The sequence below is a fragment of the Prinia subflava genome, chromosome 12 (assembly GCF_021018805.1).
Source record: "Prinia subflava isolate CZ2003 ecotype Zambia chromosome 12, Cam_Psub_1.2, whole genome shotgun sequence".
Classification (NCBI taxonomy): domain Eukaryota; kingdom Metazoa; phylum Chordata; class Aves; order Passeriformes; family Cisticolidae; genus Prinia; species Prinia subflava.
The window spans coordinates 7278273-7300298 of record NC_086258.1 but is presented as its reverse complement, the minus strand read 5'-3'; the positions used below and the strand labels follow the sequence as shown (position 1 = coordinate 7300298).

At 43.2% G+C, this 22026-nt stretch overlaps 1 protein-coding gene across 5 annotated transcripts in view; it reads left to right on the top strand.

Moving 5' to 3' along the window:
- AK8 (adenylate kinase 8) overlaps positions 1–22026 on the top strand; it is a 68228-nt gene that overhangs the window by 31537 nt on the left and 14665 nt on the right. For all 5 annotated transcript variants that reach the window (XM_063409602.1, XM_063409600.1, XM_063409603.1 and 2 more), the window contains one exon: positions 10967–11108. In XM_063409602.1, coding sequence (XP_063265672.1) covers positions 10967–11108 — 142 coding nt within the window. The remainder of the gene's footprint in view (positions 1–10966; positions 11109–22026) is intronic.

Genomic DNA, 22026 nt, shown 5'->3' with positions numbered 1-22026 from the left:
TGATTGCATACAATTAGTCATTTAAGATGTGCCAGCAGGGCGTGTGGTGGTGCTGTAACAAGGCTCAGAGCCCAGCCTGCTCGAGGCTGACTCATTATTGAGTTACTGAGGCTCCCACTGTCTGTTCTGCTCCAGTTCTGCTTGGTTAACCCGGATCTCTTCGTGGCTTTAGGATTCATCAGCATTCTTTGTGCTGCTTTTCCTGTAGTGCTGCTTCATGTATGCCCCATGTATTTCAGGAATAGCCCAGACAATTCTGTTATTCACCCCAAAAGGCAAGCCAGTATTCCCATTTTCTGTATTTTCTAATGTTTGCTGTCTCATAAAGACCTGCTTTTTGTCAAAATCCTCGATTTTGTATATGGTGATTTATTTTACCTCATGAAAGCAGCATAGATATTTTTGAGCCCATTAATTTTTTAATTCCCAGGACATTCTAGTCTACAATAGGTACACACTAGATAATGAAAAATGCATTTTTGGTGATAAGTTCAGTAACCTGACAGCTTTCTGCCTGTCATAAACATAGAGCTGTGCTTTGGACAACCAGTCTGAAATGCAGAGACTGTTCCTTTAGGGTGCTGTAGTTTCACTGAGTACTGGGTAGTTATTATTAACTGTAGTCTGGGCTGAAAATTACCAACATTGGAGTTTAAGATAAATCTTCTGGTCATTAACTCCACTTAGATTAACTCTTGGTCAGTGATGCCAAATTCAGCACACACCATTTGCTTGGGCAGCCTGGGAAGAAACGGAGTAAGAGGTGAATGCCAGAACCCTCCCACAGGCAGCAAGACAAGTCCCATAAATTAATTTATTTGGTTTGATTCCTTCTGAAACGTTCTGAGGAGGCAGTTCCATAGACTTGGCCCTGCCCTGGACAGATGATGCCCGTGTGGAAAGGTCTTTCATGGACCCCCCAGGCCTGCAGGAAACCTTTAAACAGAATTCCTGTCCTCAGGTTGCTCCAGTTCTGGACAGCCTGCTGGACATGTCTCACTAAAAACATGGACAAACATGAATTTAAAGTTCCATCTGCATGATCTTTGTTCACCATCCTAAAGATGTCTGTCAGAATTTGATACTCTGGGAGAACAAAAAAGAAAACTGCAGAAAGCATTTTGGATTTCCCCACCTAAATGTCCCTGGTTTTTTTCCCTTGAGGTGTTTGATGCATTAATGAAAGGACAAGCAGAAGCATTTTGGGGGAAGGTCATCAGTCAGATGAAATCTGCATGCCATTCTGTCCAGTTTTTGTGGTGGAATAGCATGGAGTGATCACTGCTAATTAATATATCTGTTTGTGAGGCTGTAATAAATAGAGCCAGGAAAAGTGAGATGACAGGAAAGCAGCATGGAGGAAAAAAAACACTCCCAAACCAGTAAGATCCTGCTTTTCAGCTGGGAGAACTGCTATTAGTTTGGGTAATTGGGTTTTTTCCCACCAAAATGAAGATTCAGGAGGTAAAACTGATTCATGGAACACACATAACATTGCACTGTTTGCAGCCTGGTAGAGTTGAACACACACAATCTGTGTTGGTTTTTTCCTCTTCCTTTTTCTATTTTTTTTTTTTAAGTTGTAATATCTGAAGCTGTCCCCAATGGCAGTCTGCACGTAGGGGGTAAAATCTAGAATTCCCTAATTTCTCCTGTTTCCTAATAAAAACCATTACTTGTACAAATACAGATTTCCCTCATTTTAAATTGCTCTGGTTTTAAAGGGGTGCTTTTTGGTGTAGCCTCAGAAAGTTGGGGTCCCCTGGCAATTGTGATCACAGTCTCACTGAAAACACTTTGCTCAGTTCCGGGTGGGTTGGTATTTTTAGGTTTTTTTTTGACATCAAATTAATATTCTCATCACTGAGCTCCAAACACAGATTTGACAATGCAGCAGCTCCTCTTTGTTAAAAACTCGCCGAGACTTTCAGAGTTGAAAGGCTGAGTAAATCTTGATATCTGAGGGGGTAAGCTCGGTGTTATTTCTTGTTTTTAAGAGTGCTGTACTGGCGAGCTGCAAGCTGTCTGAACATTGCAGAGACCCTCTGGGAGCTCCATTGGTTTTCAGCAAGCCTTTGCATGCAGCGTGTTTGTACTGGCTGAAGACAGCGCATGGCTCTCTAAATAATTTACAAGTTGATTAATAGACTCACATGGGTATAATTAGAAGAGGGAGAGACAGCAGCTACAGTAACGGGTACAGTGCTTGGGGGAACTAGAGACTTTATTTTTTTTTTAAGAAACTTTCTAGGGTGCTGGGCGTTTGAAGATAAGTTGGGAAGAGCTCAGTGCCTCTTCTCTTTTGAAGTGGAAATAGGACAGTTTGAATCCGTCGAGTTTAATTTTTCACAAGCTTTAGGGGCCCTGCAGTGCAACTCCCTTTTTATTATTGAAAAAAACTCTCCATTTTTCTTTCATTTTTCCACACACATGCACACACGCACACAGAGTCCAAACAGGAGCTAATAAACAAATCGATTTTCTACTTTATTTAAGGTAGTTTTACAGCAATTCTGTAGCTCCCCTAAATGTGCACCTTGCTCACAAATAAACTGTGTAAAGTTATGGAGATATTTATGAATACACTACACTTTAATTTATGCATTTTTAAGAAACCTTCACCTCTGTTTGACAATGCTTTTGAAGTAGCTTCGTTTTTCAAGTCAAACTTTTGACTTTTCCTCTGGGACTGCTACAAAGGTTTTTTTTATGGAAAGTAGGTAGCAGTCTTTTTTCCTACTAGGAGAAAATTGGTGGTCAAGAGAACATAATAAAATTAATTTTTTTTTATTTTCCATTTTAGGTGGCCATATTTTTATATGAGGTGCAAGCTTGTAGAACAGAAAGTTTTAAATGCAGACATATAGACAGAAGGTTGGAATTTTCTTCCCTGAGTTTTACCTTTTCATGTGTTGAATCACTGCAAGATGATAAATCAGAATTCCCTTTTCCTTTATTTGAAAATCTAGAATGTATTTTTCTTTATTCCACAACCCAGATTAGTGTATCTGTCTGGCAGATACTCAGAGCTGGAATGAGCCTTGGTCTACAAAGATATTTTTGAAGGCCACCCCACTTAGGAGTAAAAACAAAGCAACCAAAAAGTCCACCCTAAAAAACCAACCCTGGAAGCCAGATCAGGCAAAGTAAATGTGATTTGATTAAAGAGAGAAGTGCAGGTTTTTTTCTGGAGGAACTGTGATAATCAGTTAATTCATGGATATGGTCCTGCCTATATAAAATGGTTTTGCAGTGATATTCACCATTCCTGCTGTTGCTGGAGGATCAATTTTCCAGTATTTGTGCCACAAACCCTCATGGATTTGAGTGAAGATGTGGCCCTTGGCCATTTGGGGCCTCGTGGTCAGGGGCTTTTAAACAGCAAAATACAATATAAACATTAAGTATTAATCTTTTATATCCCTATTGATCTTCATTGCTGACAGTCATTCTTTAAAATTTAGGGAAGTGGGGGATCCTTTCCTTTCCGTGCAGCACTGTCTCCTCACCAAAGGGCTGCTCACTTGAATTCTGTGTGGTTTTGAGTTTGGGATGGAGCTATCATAGGAGTTTTTATACAAAAACCAGAGGGAAAAGCACATTGCATGTTGTCAGCATCCCCCTTTTTTTGAAGTTTAACATAAAATTCCAGGTTTTGGCTCTGTTTCATGAGGTGTAATGCAACCAGAACCAGGCTGCTGTATGAAACAGTCTGTCTTAATGACAAGGAAAACATTAAACAGCTTTTCTGTGTCCTTTTCTATTTTTAGATATCCCTTTAATGTGGCTGGGAGGTGTCAGGAGAAAGGGAGACAGGGCAGGATCCATCCCACTCGTGGGGGTCTGGAGCACGAGCTGGCACCAGGGATGAGGAACCCCTTCAGGACCCTTCCCTTCTTATCCCTTGGGAAGCACTATTTGGTGTAAAAAGCCAATTTTCACCATGTTTATCAGACCAATTTATTCTTTTTTTTTAATATTATCACTGTCAAGGAGGGTTTGTAGGTCAAATTCTGCTCTGTGTTCTTCAGCAGAGCTGAACTTTTAGAAATAAGGAGGAAATAGGAACTTGGTTAATAATGGAAATGAGGAGTCCAATGGGTTTGAAGTGTGGTCCAACTGTAATCTCTCTGTGGAAACCAAAGGAGTCAAAAGAAACACAAATATGCATTTTGTTAGTGGTTTTAGAAACTTTCAGAGTAGACCCATCCCTGTGAGATAGCTCAGAGCAGTTTTGTCTCCCAGGCAGGTAAATTGAGGCAGGAAACCTCTTTGAGCTCGAGCCCTGCCGCAGTCAGGGAGCGTGGATGGGAATTCGGGTGTGCGGATCCCAACCTGGGACTCCCTGGGAGCCAAGGCCATTAGGAAAATCCATGGAAAACAGCACAGAGGCCAATTTTAGTGGGGAAAAAGCTTTTTGTTTTCATGCTGGAGACTCAGTTTGGACTGAATTTCCTTTGCTGCTAACAGGTAAAGTGGTGTAAAGGGCTGGAATCTCATCACTGAACGTGATCAGATGTAGATTCCTGAATCTCTGCTTTGCTACCTGTCAAGGAAGCATTTCTGAAGGTTTTAATTTATCCTGTATCATATGATTTATTGTTACATATGATCGATAATTTGGGATTGTACCTGCTTTACAAATAGTATCATTTCACCTTTAATATGGCTCATTCCTATTTTAAATGACCAAAACCCAAAAAAACAAGATTAAAAACAAGGAAAGACTGGTTCTAACCTATGCTAACAAGCAGAAATATTTTAAAGGTGGAAATTAAATATTTTATGGCACTATTTGTTTTACTATATTTAAAGAATTACTCCGATTCTTACAGGAGTCCTTCTCAGCAGTGTAAAACGAGCGAGTGAAGCCGGGATTTCTGTAGGAAGGGTCCCTTGGATGGATCCCCGCCCGCGTTGTGTTCGCAGCGCTGCGAACCCGCCGCGGTGCCGGTGTTCGCTGTCCCTTCTTCCAGCCCGGTAAAACCGGAGATGCTTGCAGTGTTTCCGTGCCCCTCCGGCGCTGTCGGGGTTTCAGGAGGCCGCAGCGCGTCCGGAGCGGGCGCTTTTTCCCCGAATTCCCGATTCCCGACATTTCGGCTGCTCGCGGGGCGGGACCGGCTGCGCTGCCCGCCGCGACCGCGCGGTGGCGACAGAGAACAGCCAACGGCGGCGGGGCCGAGCGGGGCCCGAGCCCGGGAGAGACCCGGGACAGACCCGGGAGAGACCCGGGAGAGACCCGGGAGAGAGCCGGGACAGACCCGGGACAGCCTCGGGAGAGACCCGGGAGAGAGCCGGGAGAGAGCCGGGAGAGACCTGGGACAGACCCGGGAGAGAGGCGGGACAGACCCGGGACAGACTCGGGAGAGACCCGGGAGAGACTCGGGAGAGAGCCGGGAGAGGCACGGGAGAGAGCCGGGAGAGGCACGGGAGAGACCCGGGAGAGACCCGGGAGATACCCGGGAGAGGCACGGGAGAGCCCCGGGAGAGACCCGGGAGAGACCCGGGAGAGACCCGGGACAGCCTCGGGAGAGCCCCGGGAGAGACCCGGGAGAGCCCCGGGAGAGACCCGGGAGAGGCCCGGGAGAGACCCGGGAGAGGCACGGGAGAGACCCGGGAGAGACCCGGGAGAGCCCCGGGAGAGACCCGGGACAGCCTCGGGAGAGCCCCGGGAGAGACCCGGGAGAGGCCCGGGAGAGACCCGGGAGAGGCACGGGAGAGACCCGGGAGAGACCCGGGAGAGCCCCGGGAGAGACCCGGGACAGCCCCGGGAGAGAACCGGGAGAGGCCCGGGAGAGCCACGGGAGAGACCCGGGAGAGCACCGGGACAGCCCCGGGACCCTGCGGGGCTGAGACCCCTGGGAGACCCCCGGGAGAGTCCCGGGACAGCCCCGGAACCACCGAGATCCTGCGGGACCGCGGGGCTGAGACCCCCGGGAGAGCCCTGGGAGAGCCCGGGGATCCTGCGGAACCGCGACCCCCGGGACCACCCCGGGACCTCCCCGATCCTGCGGGACTCTCCGAGTGCGCGGGGCTGAAGACCCCCGGGATTCTCCAGGACCCCTGAGATGCGCGGAGCCAGAGAACCCCGGGACAATACCGGGACCCTCCGGGACCGCGGGGCTGGAACCCCCCGGGACAACCCCAGGACCCTCGGGGTCCGTGGGGTCGGAGCCTCCCGGGACTTCCCCGCCGGGTGTGCGGGGCCAGAGCCCCCCGGAGGATCCCCGGAGGAACCGATCCCCTTCTCCTGCCCCCAGCCCGGTGTTTTCCTCCCGGTGCCGCTGCAGCGCTCTCGGCCCGGGTTTATTCACGGTCCCCGGGTTTATTCACGCAGAGCTGCCCGTCCTCAGCCACCGCCGCCCCGGAGGATCACCCGAAATTATCGATCAGCCCACGCCATGGTAAATCACCGCTAAATCATTCTCAAACACATTAAAAACCAATTTATACAATCTCAATCGATGCCATCTCTGAGGACCTTAATGTGGGCAAGAAAACAGAGTAGAAAAAGGCAGGAACTCATTGTGAATCATCCAGAGTTTCTAGACCAATAAAAGAAGGAAATCTCATGCTTTGCTAAATTTGGTGTTTCCTGGACAATTCGGGAAAGTAGCCCTTGGCAGTGGCTTGTACTCAGGACAAGATGTTAACTGTCAACTACTGGGATTAAGCCTCAGGCATCTGAATTAGCTGTGAAAGTGTTCAGACCTTGCTAAAAAAAGAAATAAATCTAAAAAGATAAAGTATAGATGGACAGTATTGTCAAAAGGACCCTTTAGAGCACAAAGGTGACAGAATTTGTATCTGTAAATGCATTTATGCTGTACTTAGAATCGAGGTTTTATAGAAGTGAGATATTTGGGGAAGTGAGTTGATCTCTTCAAAAGTCTGTTTTAAAGGGAAATATACGGAGGCGGTATCAATTTAAATATGTTAATTGCATAGCTTGAAGCACTGACAGCATTGAAGTTATTGGAGAATAGTGCCCTGCAATCCCTCCAATGGTGTTTTTCCCTTTCAGACTGTGCCTTTAATGTTCTGTTACTCTTGTCTGGAGCAGATGGTGTGATTTTGTACCTGATTGCCTGATTTTGTAACTGATTGCCTGATCTGGGTTTCTATTAGTGCTGCAGATCCATGGACTGGGGAAGAGCTAATAGGCCACACTCCTGAGCTTCATGGGCTCGTACTTCTCAGAAGTACCTGATACCTGTGAAAACCTTTGAAGCTCTGAGAAGTAAATTTCTTTTTTAAATGTTCTGCTGGAAGGTGCAGATGTACAGCCCTGGAGATGGAGAATCTCTGGGTGTCCACGCAGCAGCACTTTAGCCTTGTCCCCTGCCTGATCAAACCCCTGAGATATTCAATCACTTCTTAGACCCACAGCTGCCAATTCAGGGGCGTAGTCTGGATCATTAACGTGGTGAAACAGGCTGGGAGATAAAGGACACAGAGTGTGCGGTTGGTGTAGGCACAGACAAATTCCATTTCCATCTGGAGCTGGCTGTGGCCTCGTTCTGCTGCTGTTCCATGCCTGGGCTTTGCTGTGTCCACAGCTGTGTCTGGTGCTCTCAGGAATCCCTGCAGCTCACAGGCTCTGCACTTTACTTCTGAGGGGTGAATTTTACTCCCGTGCCTTGATTTCTCTCCCTAATAGAGACATTCTCCCACCTTTCCTAGTCTGGATATCTCTCTGCAGCAGCACGTTGTAATTTTTACAAGAAACCTACCTTTGGACTTCTCTAATGATAAAGTAAAATCTCTCTCGAGTCTCATTCCCCCAACTTTCTGAGTTGGAAACTCACACAAGTTATGTTGAAAAGGAATTGATTATTCAAAGCTCTCGTGCTTCATAATCTCCTTAAAACATGTAGATTGACTGTCTCGTCAGGAAAGCTCTATATTTTACTTTGCTCTGTGCCCATTGGGTTGTGTGCTTAAGGCCAGGAGACCTCTGGCTGGTTCCTCACAGGCTGTGTGCCCCTCCAATTACAGGTTATTAATTTGCCTTACATTCCAGAGACAGTTCCACATGAGTGAAAAGGAATTCTGTACCGCAGAGTTCTTCATTACCTACTCTGTCTGTACTACAAAATAAGAATAATACCGATTTTTCTTGCCTTTTTTTTTTCCCCTTCCCTCTGGTCTGTGGAAGATGTTTTACAGTTTTAATGCAGCTGTTTTAAGTGTGACTGTTCCTGTTCAAGGGCAGCTGATGTACTTTGTAATGCCACCAAGCAGCCAACGAGCTCTGTTCCCCCATTGTGTTGAAGTGATAGGTATGTTTGCTAATCAAGAGGAGAGCAGAGCTTGCTGTCTGACTTGTTTATGTTTTATTTCTCCCCATCAAGCTTTAGAGGGAGGCACAGAAAATATGTAAGCATCTAGATTATTCAGTGATGTATGTGTGTACATGGGTGTTGCTGATGTCTTGCAGTCACTCCTGGCTGAAGGGAGAGAGGTGTCAGGTGTCCCCAGCATCCCTCAGAACACCCCAAACCTGGCATGGCATTAGATAAACTATTAATTAATTGTGTCTGCATCTCAGTTTTTTTTGCTCCCCTTGTGTGATTGCTTCAGTTTTGTTCCAAAATAGTGACCACAGTGGAGGATTTTGATCACCAGGGCTCACAGAAGTCCTGTGGGAAGCGCTCAGACCCAGGAGATGCCCCGGGTTCCCATCAGAATTGCTTTTTAATTTCCTTGTAGGCTGCAGTGTTTCTCCTTCCCATGTGAAGGATGGAATCAATCTGGAGCTGGGGAATCTCCCAGGATCTGCTGGAAACTCAACAGCACAGGATATCCATGGTCCTGTGCCATTCCTGGCCTTCCCAGCCTCTGATCCCCTGTTCATCCCACAGGGGTGGCAGCTCTGGCACAATCCTGCTGCAGTTTTACTCGTGGGTCTGTAGGTTTAATTCCAATTCCTTGCAAAACTGTTTTGAGCATTCTGAAATTAAGAAAATAAAATCATGCCACTTGGCATCTCTGTAAATCCATGTCAGTGATTCCAGTAGGAACTGTCATAAAATAACACACATTAAAAAGTTTAGTGCTGCAGCCAGGAATTCGGGACTATGGGAAAATTCCACTAGTTTTGTATGGAATGCATTTTTGGAAGAGAAGGTGGGTTGGTTTGTTCTGCATTATTCCTGCTAGGATGTGTTGGGTTTGTATTAATTCTTGTGAGCTGGAGGGTGGGGAGAGAACTGCCCTGGAAAGAGCATTGGAATTCTCCAGTTCTCCCTGCCACGCCTGCCTGCAGCTCAGGTCTTGGATAGGGAAGAAGCATCCATCTGATAAAATTCCTTCCTGCTGCTGCACTATTGTTACAGTTAATTTTATGAATCCCATTTTTAACAGAATACTCAGGTTTTGCATTGTCATTTTGCTATTTGTCAAGTGTGTGGGTTTATTCCATTCCTTTTTTCTCCTTTCAGCAGATGGAGAATATTACTCTCTTTAACTTGTTCTTTTATAATGTGAAGTGGATATCCTCAATTAATACACTAATCTGTTTCCTAATTAATTCCCTGTGGTTTTCTTCTCTTTTTGCTGGTACATTGAATCCTGAGTGCAGTTCTGTAAACTCAGTAATTTGATTATTTAAAGGAGAAGCCATGAATTTCACGATAGAGGTGCAATGTTAAATTCCAGGAGCAAACGGATCCCATTATTGCAGTTTAAAACCTCCTTGTTCCGGGGGTAGAACTGTGCTCTGCTAATAATTCACTCTGCTAAAATCCAGGCAGATTGCTGTCAGCTTGTCCTGAAGAGAAGTGCAGTGCTGGAAATCTGACACATACACTCTCCTACAAGCACTTGTTGTTGTATTTTTGTATGCAGATGTGATGGCAGGGTGAGCATCAAAACATCAACCTGCCACGAAGGGGATTTATGTAGCAATTTCTCTCTTGTTTTCAGTGGAGGCACGGGTGTATCAGGCAGATAAAGGGATGGGGCTCTCCTTGCTGCCTGGGAATTGGTTTGGCTGCTGCTTTGGGAAGCAGCTCCAGGTGATTTTTGCTGTTCTTTCTTTGGGGTTATTTGACACTGAGCCTGAGACATGACAATAGTCGTTGCAAAATCTCTAGTCAGTCTCGTTAAACTTAATTATTTAATTCTGAACACACCCCCTCCTCCAAAAAAAAGAAAAAAAAAACCCAAAAACAAAAACACAAACTCGAATTTTAAGTATCTTAATTGAAGCATTTTACTTTATAAAGACTTTAGTGAAAATGTGCAGGATACTTCCTTCCTACTGTGTCCCACTAAACAGAATTTTAAAAGCTCCATAGTAGTTGTAATCCTAGTCAGTATCTTGCTGATGTTCTCTCTTGCCCTAAAGAAAAATAAAAATAGAGGGAAAAGAGCTTTTAGCTCTAAAATTAGGGGTTCATCAATGCAGTAGTTAAGGTTGTTGAAATTAATTTTAAAAATTATTTTCAGTTATAAAATCTTCAAGCCTTTGGGTAAATTGAAGCAGTAGCACTTGTAGCCTGTTGTGGCAGAACCATTATCACCTGCTGAGGTCAATCCAGAATGCTCAGAAATTCCTTTCCTGTTTTAGGATTTCTTTTCCACAACTTGGGTCATTGTTTTTGCATTTTGATAAGATTGTGTCACACACGTCACAATTGTGACACCGGTCAGTGTGGCTGAGAGGAAAAAGTACACCACAAAATGATGTGGACACAAAATGATGTGGGCACAAAATGATGTGGGCACAAAATTACATGGGCACAAAATTGTGTGGGCACCAGGTTTTACCAAATCCTTTTCTTAGATCCTACAGTTCTGGTGAGTTTGGGGGTTTCATGACAGTAAATGTGCAGATGCCCAATGCCAGTCAGTCATAAATGGGAATAACTGTTTGGTTTGGTTCCAGAAGGGCTTGTGAGCATCTCCCTGCACTGCAGACTCAGCACACAGAATAAATGTCACCTTTTTCCCTCCTTTGCAGTGCCAGACAACCTTGTCCTGAGGCTGCTGACAGAACGCCTGAGCGCCCTGGACTGCCTGACCAATGGCTGGGTGCTCTCTGGCTTCCCCAGGGACGTGGGGCAGGGAGAGCAGCTGCAGAAAGCACAGATTAATCCCAACAGGTAAGGGAAAAACCCAACCATCACAGGGCTGTGGATGTGACAGATTTGTTTGTGGAAAGATACAGATCTTTATTACATCGTTTATGCTGCTGCATCTTAGTTTTTGCTTCCTTAGGGAGGGAAGGGGTCCTGCTCCTGGAGAGTAGGAAATAGAGCCCTGGCCTGACAAAGGCTCCAGATGGCCAAACTGTGGGAGAGAGAAGAGGTTTGTTGTTCTGGTTATTTGTTTGAGTTGCCTCTAAAGCCAAACCATAAGAAATGGATTAAAGTTTGGATTATATGAGAAGATGTATTTTATTTGCAGCAGGAGGGGGGATCTACATCTTCTTTCTTCAGCATTGACATAATACCATGGAAATATATTGGTATTGCAAGGAGCTCATTATGAGACTTTTGGGTTTTGTGAAATAATTAAAAACAACACGAGAATTACATTTTATTTGAGCTATAATGAATTGTTCAGAAATGTAATATGAGAGACATCCAGCATCCAAAGAGAACTGTTACGAGTGCCAAGCAAATAAAATGGAGTTACTTTCCACAGCTGGTCCAAAGGTGGTGAGGATTTAAAGTGCTGGTGCACTCATCAAAGCTGAGAGGCTTTTCCATTCCCTTCCCAGGCCTTCCAGTCCTGGCACAGGGGCCATTCCAAAGGCAAACATTGGAATTTGTGGTCTTTCTGCTTCCAAGGAAGATGTTCTTACCTAAAAAGTAGTTTTAGGAGAGGTGCATTGCCCACATCAGTGTTTAATTTGGTAAAGTTACTCTTGCTGTGATTGCCCTGCGTTCCCTCCTGTACAGGGACAGAAGAAGGATGGAAAAGGTTGAGGTTGAGCTGGAGAATAGAGGGGAGGGCAGAGGGAGGGAGCTGTCATCCATCAAGGTCTGAAAAGGGAAGGGTGTGAAAACAGCAGTAACTTTATTTATCCAAAGTAAGATGGTGTGTGTCTTAAACAGGAATCCATTGCATGAAAAAAACCAGAGAAAGAGCCTCAAAACTTGTGCTGGACTCAGTTAAACACAATTTCCCACAGATTGTTATTCTTCTTGTGCATTTAGAAGGAAGGTGCTGAATCCTGAGTCCCCAGATCAGTGTGAATTCTCAAGTGTGCCCCACGTGCTCCTGCACAGGACTGAGACCTCGTCAAGGGAGGAGGAGCAGCTCATTATGGAATTGGAAGTGTGGGAATTCAGCACTGATCCCTTTGCTCAGCCTCCCTTTGCTTTAAAGAGCTCTGCACGTTCATATTTGAGTTTAGAATTTGGTCCCTGTTTTATACAGGGGCTGAAGGGAGGGACAGAAATAGAAATCGAGCTCCCTGATTGATCTGGGAGCTGATATTTTCCATGAAGCTGAGGTGGAAGGGATGTGAGGGGGAGAGGGTGATTATAAACAAAAGGACACATTGCAGCCTAGGATAGCAGGGCAGTAATTCAGTTTCTGTTGTGATGCTAGTTATAAAACACTATCTGCAGAGGTGGTGTTTCTGACATCAGGAGAAAAAGCTGATAGAATTATAGCCTTGAAATCAATCTGGGAATAGGATGCAGAAATCTATAAATCAGACACAGAACAATCTACAAAGTCTCATTTTTAGGAGGGCTCTGTTGATGAAATTAGATTAAAATAAATTTACATATATATCAAGTTTATTATTAAAATCTAGTCACATCAGTAAACAAAATTATTTGTGAAAGAGAATGTTACTCTGGTTTTTGAACTCAGAGTAGACCTCTTTGGCTGATCAGAACACAGAGTTATTGTCTGCTTGTCAAGTCACAAATCTATTCCTTAGAGCTAATAAATGGTTAGTGTTCAAATACTATGTTTTATCTGACTCCCACCTCATAAAGCTACCACACATAATACTAAATTATACAGCATTGAGCAGGATCAGTCTCCTGACTCCTCCATCTTACAGAAAGAAAAACAAACCTAGTAATTGATGGGAGAAAAGAAGGAAAATAAAGTTATTTGAAAACAAACAAAATGGGCTATAAAGTTTGTTAAAATGTAATAATAAACAAAAACCTCATACAGCATCAGATACCACATCCAAAGAACTGCTCTGGAACAAAAAGGAAAATAATTCAACTTTCACTGAAAATAGCCATGGATACTTCTATTGAAAACTTGATCTGCCAAAGTATTTTTTCTCCTTTTTGCTCTCTCCCAAACTTAGAATAAGGTTCAGCAGCAGCAGCAGTGTCGTGTTGAGAATCTCTGGCTGTCACCTTCAGCTGGTTCCTGACCATTCCTCTGCTTAGGGCAGTCAGAAATTCAAGGATTCCCTGAGCCAGGGGATCCTTTGGAAAGCTTCTAATCCCCCATTTTCCTTGGCTTTATAGTCTCTTTTCCAACGTTGTATTTCAGGCCACCAAATCATGTGGAAAAGAGTTTCACATTTCACTGAGTGTCATATGAAAATATTTCATAATTTTTTTCCAGGTGCATTTCTTCTCTTGAGAAAAATTTACAGACATTCCCTGGTCATGTCTCCCAATATTTCTGATTTTCTAAGCCCCTTGTATTTGCCCTTCAGTCACCTCTTTCCCAGACAAAGAACCTTGATCTGTTTATCCTTGTTTTTTTTTTTCTCCTAGAAATCATTTCCCTCTTTTGATCATCCTGTTCTCCCCTCCCTGGGCATTCCAGCTTTATTTTTTTGCTGAGGTGGAACACCCAGAACTGCATTTGAGGGCAGCACTGTGTACTGGAGGTGGATAAAATAAACATTTTTATTTTGATCTTAACTCCATCACCCATAATGGCTGATGTTCTATCAGATGTTACTGGGGTAGATTTTGGAAGAGCATCTTCTATGTGTAGACTGTGGTAACTAAACATTGTCTCTATTGCTGAAAATACACAAAAAATTTACAAAGTGTCAAAAATCTCAGTTGAGTGAGTTCAGACTCAGCAGAGGATCTAATGAGAGCCTTTAACTCGAGATTTCTGTATTAAAGTTGGGCCAGGTTTGTGTTGGAGCTCCTCAAGGCCTCCCATCACTGCCTCTCCTGCTGCCTCTCCTGGCGTTGCCACTTCCCCTGCTCCATTATTTCCTTGGTTTTTGTCCTTCTGATCTGAATCCAGGGTCTCACTTATTTTACTTTTGTGTTAATTAATTACATCACAAATTATACAAGTGAACAGACAAAGCTGGGCAGGGGAGGGCTGAGCCAAAGGACCGACCTGACAGTACATCCATAATATATTTCTAATGCCCATTTTTCCAAAATTAAAGTTGTTTCTTTCCCAGTAGAGAAAATAAACAGCAACAGCTTCTTCCGTGCAAGCTTTCCAGCAGGGTTTTATTTGGTCTTCAAAATGATGTGGCTGTGTTCCCAATTATGTCATCTTTTTACATAATATATTTAAAGCTTCTTTTTCACCACGCTGCTGAGGAACATGTATTCAAACAGTTTAGGATAATGAAATTCCTAATTTCTAAGGAAGAACCTGTGAATGTGTTGAAAAGGGAGAAATCAGAATGGGAAAAAAATCTTATTTTTTCTTTTTTAACTATTTGGTCTTTACATGGGGCTTTCATATTTCTGCAGCTGATCCCAATGTGGATTAGGGATAATAAACAGCCTATTAATGGAGGCCTGAACTAGGAAATGGAGTTTGAATCAGCAGCAAAATTCAATGGCTGGCGAAGGTTAATAACTCCATTACTATCAGCTCTATTTTTGAGCCGTTTGAAGAGCTGGGTGTTAGCCTTATCTTACTCCTCATTAATTGAGCTAATAGAACCCCAGTGACCCCACCATGCTGCCATTATCTGAGAGTTTACCAGACATGGACTGGAATACTTATCACTGAATATGTATTCCTCAGATTCATTTTTATATCAGAAATATTTTTGTTAAAGCTGCCTTCAAGTTCCTTTTTGCCTTTTCATTTCTTTGCTGCCTTTTGTAACAGCTACTTATTTGGAAATTACATGTAAATGACTTAATTAAATCCCTATCAAGGAACAAGCTAAATCCCAAAATAGTTGCATCAAGCAAACATGATAGTGATTGAATTATTCTGATGTGGAAAAATCTTACAGAGCATTTTAAAAACTTTGACCTAATTTAAATGATGGATATTGTGTATTTATAATAGATGTGCTTTTAGTTGATGGCATACAAAAATCTGATGAGTAGGAAAGAGGAAATGTTATATCTTATTTTCTCCTCATTTACAGGCAAAAAAAAAAACCCCAAAAAACCCAACAGAAAAATGATGTGGTAATCAAGGGACTAAATCAGTGCAATAAAATTTGCCTGCACCAGAGACAGAGAAACTGTAGGAAAAGTCCAAGTGAACTATGTAGGATTTGGATTAATTTGTAAAATAGTAAAAATTATAGGCAGCACAATTCTCTGTCTCAATCATTCTCATTTTTTTTTCCTCAGCTCACTCTTCCAGCCATTCTGAGGCTGCTGCTTTAGTGATTCTTGTCTTCACTAGCACTAATTGATCTGGGGTTCATTTTCCCTTTGCATTTCAGCGCTTCCATCTCCGCTGGGCTCTTCCTCCTCCATCACCAAATCAAAGAGTAACAACCAAGGGGCAGTGGGGGCTAAAGGAGGCAGAACTGGCAGAGCTCTGAAGTGTTTATGGAATAGAAACTGGATGGAAATCGTGCTTTAGGTGGGGAATCCTGGTCTGTGTCCCCACCCCAGCAGAGACACTGCCCCTCTTACCTGTGAGGGACCACAGCACCCTGGCCAGGGGGAAACATCCCAGGTTCTGCTCCCCAGCCAAAATCCCAGAGTTTACTGGGCAAGATTAGCAAATCTTCCTCTCACCTGAGACTTGGCTGCTTCACTCGGTGGGTGGGATCAGTTTAATCCACTTTCTGCTCCTGTGGCCTTTTCCAAGCTCCAGGACTAACTCAGTGATGGTCTCATCTCTTGATGCAAGTGTTTGGACACTGCTCATTAACATGATTGCAATTAAGTCATTGACCTTTGTTTCCTGATGTGCCTCCAGTGCAAGAGGCACCACTGGGTGTGGAGTAATGGGCACAATAAATCTGGGAATCTCCCTCTGGCATGGGAGCTCTGTTCAGCCCTCCCAGGGTTTACATGCAGTGCTCAAACTCACCCTCATTCTTCCATCCACACAAACCCAATGGAAGCAGCTCCTTGTTCAGATTTCTGAGGTTTAGCCACTGCTGGGAAATCCTTATTCTCCATTCTCCTCCTCCTCAGACTCTGCTCTCTCTTCCCTCCTAACACTACTCTGAATAGAAGCTCTTGCTCTTAAATAATCCAATAGATAGAAAATTGGATGATTACAATAAAAAGATTATGTCACTTCTGCTGCACATTCTGCCTGACCTGTATTGGTCCCACAAGAACCTTTCTCTCCTGGGGAGAACCATTAATATGCATCTTGAGCCAGCTATAACAAAACATCAAATGCAGTTTTAAAATCTTTCTATGGGCTTTCTGTAGGATGCTGCATTTGCTGTCACAAGCTGATTTTGCTCCAAAAAGAATAGGAGGTATATTTGGCTTCAGTTGTGGGAGGCAGGGATTATTTTTAGAAGTTACCTCATCTCCTATGAGCTCCTTTTGATGGCTGGAGTTTGTGTGGTGAAATCCTGGATACAGCAATTAAGGAGTGCTCTGATCTCAGCAAGCTTCCAAAGTCTCCAGGAAGAGAGAGAAGAAAAGCTTCTACTTCTAAGTCAGTATTTTTATTTTTATTGTTATTTTTAAGGACCCAACATCACATGCACAACGCTTTCATTCCTTTTGCTGCTGAAAGGAGGGAGATTTTCCTACAGTAACTACCTCTCACAAATGAGGAAACATTAGGAAATGTGAAGATTTTCTATCCTGGTTGCCCTTACGTTGGAACTGCTTCTCTTGGAAGTTGCCACCAACATCAAGGCTGCCTTTCTGAAGCCAGCACCAAACTGGAGAGGGAAAATTCTGTAAAAGCAACAGAGCCTGGGCTAATTTTGATGTCTTTGGCACTGGTAGCAAATTTTAGACAAGACAAAGCAAGCCAGTCGTGTCTCAGTCCAGTGACAACTTTGTGATACCAATCACATTCACCTAAAACACGACTTTGGTTTAAGGAATGAAGTGAAACAGCCAAGGAAATCCAAATATTACCATTTAAATAGCAGCCAAGTCTAACCCTGTGCTTTTCCCCTCTGCCCTTTCTCTGCTGAAGTTTTTATTCCCACATTTTGGAGCCCAGAGTCCCTCTGAACCAACAATTCTGCTGAGATGGGTACGTAGGAAAAGCTGTGGCTGCAGTCATGCACCATCAGTGCATTTCATGGTGTGCAATGCTGATTGGTCTCACAGGGTAAAATATGATGTGCTTTGTCAATTCTGACTATTTCCTCGTGGTCTAAAGCAGTCATTTTCAAAATTTCACCTTAATTAACTCAGTAGTTAACACACAAATAAAATCCATATACATGCAAGGCTGGATTTGTAGTATTTTTGTAATGAGGATACTGGGCTTGAGATCTGCCTAGAACCAGAAAAACTTCTGAAAAATGAGTAAGGGAGGAAAACTTTAAATATAAAAATACAGCAGCATTTTAATTTAATTAACCAAGGCATTCACTTTGCATTGGTAAGAGGACACTTGTAGATAAAACTGAGGAGAGCTTTGCATGAGTGAAAACTATAAATGAAAACATTTAGTGTCTGAGGAATGCTGAGGAGAAAGGAGGGCTGGGGAGTGTTGTCCAGCATCTCCCATCATGTCAGTACCTTGCTGATTATTTCAGTAGTGTGGTAGCTGAATTTGGCTGAATATTCTTCTGAATAAATGCAGTAGAGCCACCCTTACATCTTGTACAGCTTAATACCGAATTTGTGAACTCCACAATCAATTCAGGGTTTCTGAGGTAAAACCATGGACAGGATTGTGCCAGCTGTGCCCTGATTTGGTGATCTCATTGGATCTAGGACTAATCCCAGAGTCAGGCTTTACTCAGAGCTCATGTGGCAAAATTTACCCACAGAAAACCCTCAGCAGAGCAGGAATTGTGCTGCCTTTGCTTGGATTCTGCAGGCTGAAGATGTGGGAAGACAAGAGCATCAGTCTGTAGCAAACAGAATACAGTTTTGGTGATTAAAACTGACAAGTAATATTGCATATTGAATGGAGACTGGTTTGTCATTACCACGAGGATTGGAAAGTGTAATCTTCATTAAAACATCAGTGGATTTAGTGCTGCTTGCCTTGGAACGAGATATTTGCTCAGAAATTTCTAGTGAGTAAATTTAGTAAGTGCAGGGCAATTTAAAGGAGGGGAGCTGAATTCTGCCACAGCTTATCCTGCAGGAAAGATGTGGGAATGATCCCTGATGTCTGACAGATGGATCCAATTCCATGGGCTTGGATCACCTGCAGCCCCATAAATGTATTAATCACTGTCACCTAAATTGGCCTCCTTTAGTTCAGGTGTAAGAGGTGACTCAGGGCTTTTATTCTTTTCAAGGATCACATTTTCTGTCCTTAAATCCATTATGTTTGCAAAATTCCAGAATTTTGCAGTTTTAATTTTAATTTCTGTAATTGCAGCATTACAGAATGCTGTCCTTTGAAACACATTTTGTGAAAGATTTTTATGTATTCCACAGAGGCTTTTAAACATCACCCTTTCCTAACAGCTTCTGTGCCTCTTAGCCCAGTAGGGCACTGCTATGCTTTGATAAAAATAATTCTTAAAATATGTTCTCTGTCATTCTTTTGACATAAATGCTGTTTAATATCCCACTGACACTCACAGAGTGAACAATCCTGTTCTGTTGAGAGGCTGACCAAAGGTCAGGGTACAGCAGGTTAAAAGAGTAATGGTTTCATTTAACCTTCTAGTAAAAGCTGCTACTTCTGTGAACATAATTTCAGCTGATTTTCAGGACAAGTCTATAGAAAAGGTTCCTCCTCACATACTTGCAGTGAAACCAAAGGATTCATATTGGCCATGAATGTGCCCCAAAGTTAAACAGATACAAAATAAAGAAATAATGTGTTTTCTCAAGCCCCTGAGTTCTGTGCACTGTTCAGTCTGACTTTTTGTTTTTCAGCAAGACACTGAACTGTCAAAGCTAAGTGCTGGTGGGTATGGAGAACTTGCCATATTTTTGTAAACTTTTCTTTCTCCTTTTAAAAGTCCAGTTTTCTCACAGAGCTCTGTCTGCAGTTGTACATTTCTAACCTCCATGGATGCACAGGTTTGACTGGCACAGGAACAAATCCTTAGCTTTCATTGCATCAGCCAAAATATAATTTAAATTTGGAAACTTGCTTCCTTTTTGGTTTTTTGTTAAAGATATTACTGCCAGTCCATTACACTGAATCCAGGTTTTTATTAACTGTCTGTGAATAAATTGCTGACATGCATTTTGCTTTGTGATTATTAAAGAATTCAGTGTACTCCAGTTTTGTAATTACAGTCACAGAATCCTGAAGGTTGGAAAAGATCTTTAAAATCATCAAGTCCAGCCTTCCACCCAGCCCCACCGTGGTGTTCACCATTAAACCACGTCCTCAAGTGCCACATCCACAAGTTTTTGGGCACATCCAGGGATGGTGACTCCACCACTTCCCTGGACAGCCTGTTCCAATGCCTGACCACCTTTTCCACAAAGAATTTTTTTTCCTACTATCTAAACTTCCTTTGGCTCAACTTGAAACCATCTCTCTGCTTCTTACAGCAAGTAGGTGTTGCTCAGAAAAATCTTGTGATCAAACAGAGCCAACCCAGGTGTGGCAGGAGAAATGTTTGGACATAATGACCTGGGAAATGAAGGAATGAATTCAGCTCTGGAGCTCTTCTCTGTGGCTGCACATTTGCATCTCAAACCTGGGAATTTTGATCAGCACAGCTTCCCAACTGCCCTGTGTGCAAAAGCTTGAGAGGAGCTTCCTTGGCTTTATTAAGCATCAGGTTGTTTCACTGCTAAGGGCAGGAGAGCTCCAGCTTCAGGGTGGATATTTGGGTTTAGCTCTTGTCTTGCAGAGAATTTCTCCCAAGGTTCCTGAGTTTCTCCTGGTGGTGTCTTCCTTCACCCCACCCCTACCTGCCCCTGCTCTGGATCTCCACTGTTGTTTTACCTTGTTGATGTTTTGTCTATATTTGCTTTAACCAGATGCCCCTCTTTGCATGCAGCACTGGGACTCATCCCCTCTCTCCTATCAACAATAATTAGCCTTGTAAGACTAATGGAAGAAATCGTGTCTAATTACCCTGTTGAAGGCCCAATTATGTTATTAACATTTGTGGGCTATAAGCTAATGATGAGGAGAGCCTCTCATTTGCATAGCATTAAGTTAATTGAGCTGGAAGCTATGGGGTGGATAGCAGTGATGAGAGCAGGATTCTGTTACAGAATGGATAATGATGACCAGAGCAGGACGATTCACCTGACAGGTTTATTAATTAACAGCTATCTGATTACCTCAAAGAAATGGCAAGTGGCAGTGCTTCTGAAGGAAGCTGCAGTATTTTTTTTAATGAAAGGTGCTCTATCACTGTGGATGTTCTGGGGTGATTTATGGTAATGGCAGTGTAAGCTCTTTACTGGAATCCAGCACAAAAACCTCTTCTGGTTTCCTCCCTGCCCTTAAAAATCATTCTGCAAAGGGCAGATATTTGTGAATATTCCTCATTGTTACGAGGTGCACAAAGTCTGTGCTGCTGAGTTTGTGTGGTTGTCTGAAGTGTGCATTTGGAAAATTCTTAATTGTTGGGTAACCTGGAAGCTTTGCCCTCGGAAGAACCAGAGGATTTGATTTTGTAAAAAGTGGTTTTCGTTATGGTGTTAGGCAGGATTCTGTTATTAGTAGAGAAATAATAGAAACATTCAGCTTTTCACATTTTCCTAGGATGTGCAAGCTGCAAGTGGAGGTGAGTGTCCTTTCCTTCAGTTTATTTCTGAGTACAAACAGTTGTGCAGAGTGGTTGGGCCTTTTAAGGAACAGGAGTCTTCATTTAAAACAATTCTAAGAAGAAAAATCCATCATTTTCTTTTTTTGTTAAATGTCAGATTCTATCTGATTAATTCCAAACACATTGTAATTCCCAACAGATTCAGACAGAGTCTTGTTTGAACTGGAGTATCTTTTGGAGGAAAAATCACTCTGGTTAAGAGTTTCCTGTGCAATCAATCCAAGAGTGAATAGCTTCCTATGCAGTTACTCATCATTAGAATCCCACACCTCAAGTCATGAATGTATCTGAATGTCAAATGTAGTTTCCAGTCAGCAGATCTTTTATATTTTCTTCATCTACTCTGAAGAGCCCATTATTAAGTCCTGTGAGCTCCAGACCTTACCTAGTGACTGAAATCCTCAGTTCATCCTCAAAATACCTTTGACCAGACATGTCTCAGGGAAAAAAAAGAGCATTACAAATTTTAACCTTTCAGATAATGACTTTTTATCCATTTAAGTGGCCTGATGATTAGTGTGTCAATAGTAATAGACTTGTGAAGAGCAGAGACTTATAGGTAAAATGTATTCGCTGTTATTTTCATTGAATCCTAAAATATCCTGAGCTGGAAGGGACCCACAAGGGGCAGGGAGTCCAACTCCTGACCCTGCATGGACATTCCAACAATCCCACCATGTCCCTTGTTGTCCAAAGGCTCCTGGAGCTCTGGGGCTGTGCCCATTCCCTGGGGAGCCTGGTCAGTGCCCACCACCCTCTGGGGGAAGAATCTTTTCCTAAATCCCACCCTAAACCTCCCCTGGCACAGCTTCAGCCATTCCCAAGAATTTCTATGCAAAAAGTTTCCCTGTATTCTGCATCTGGCATTTGTTGGACACCGAGGTGCTGAGAACATTGAACTGATGTTGGTAGAGAGGCCAAATTTTAGTTTAGTTGCTATATAGAGACACTGACAAATCACCACAGGCACTTGTGGTCAACAGGAGAAGAAA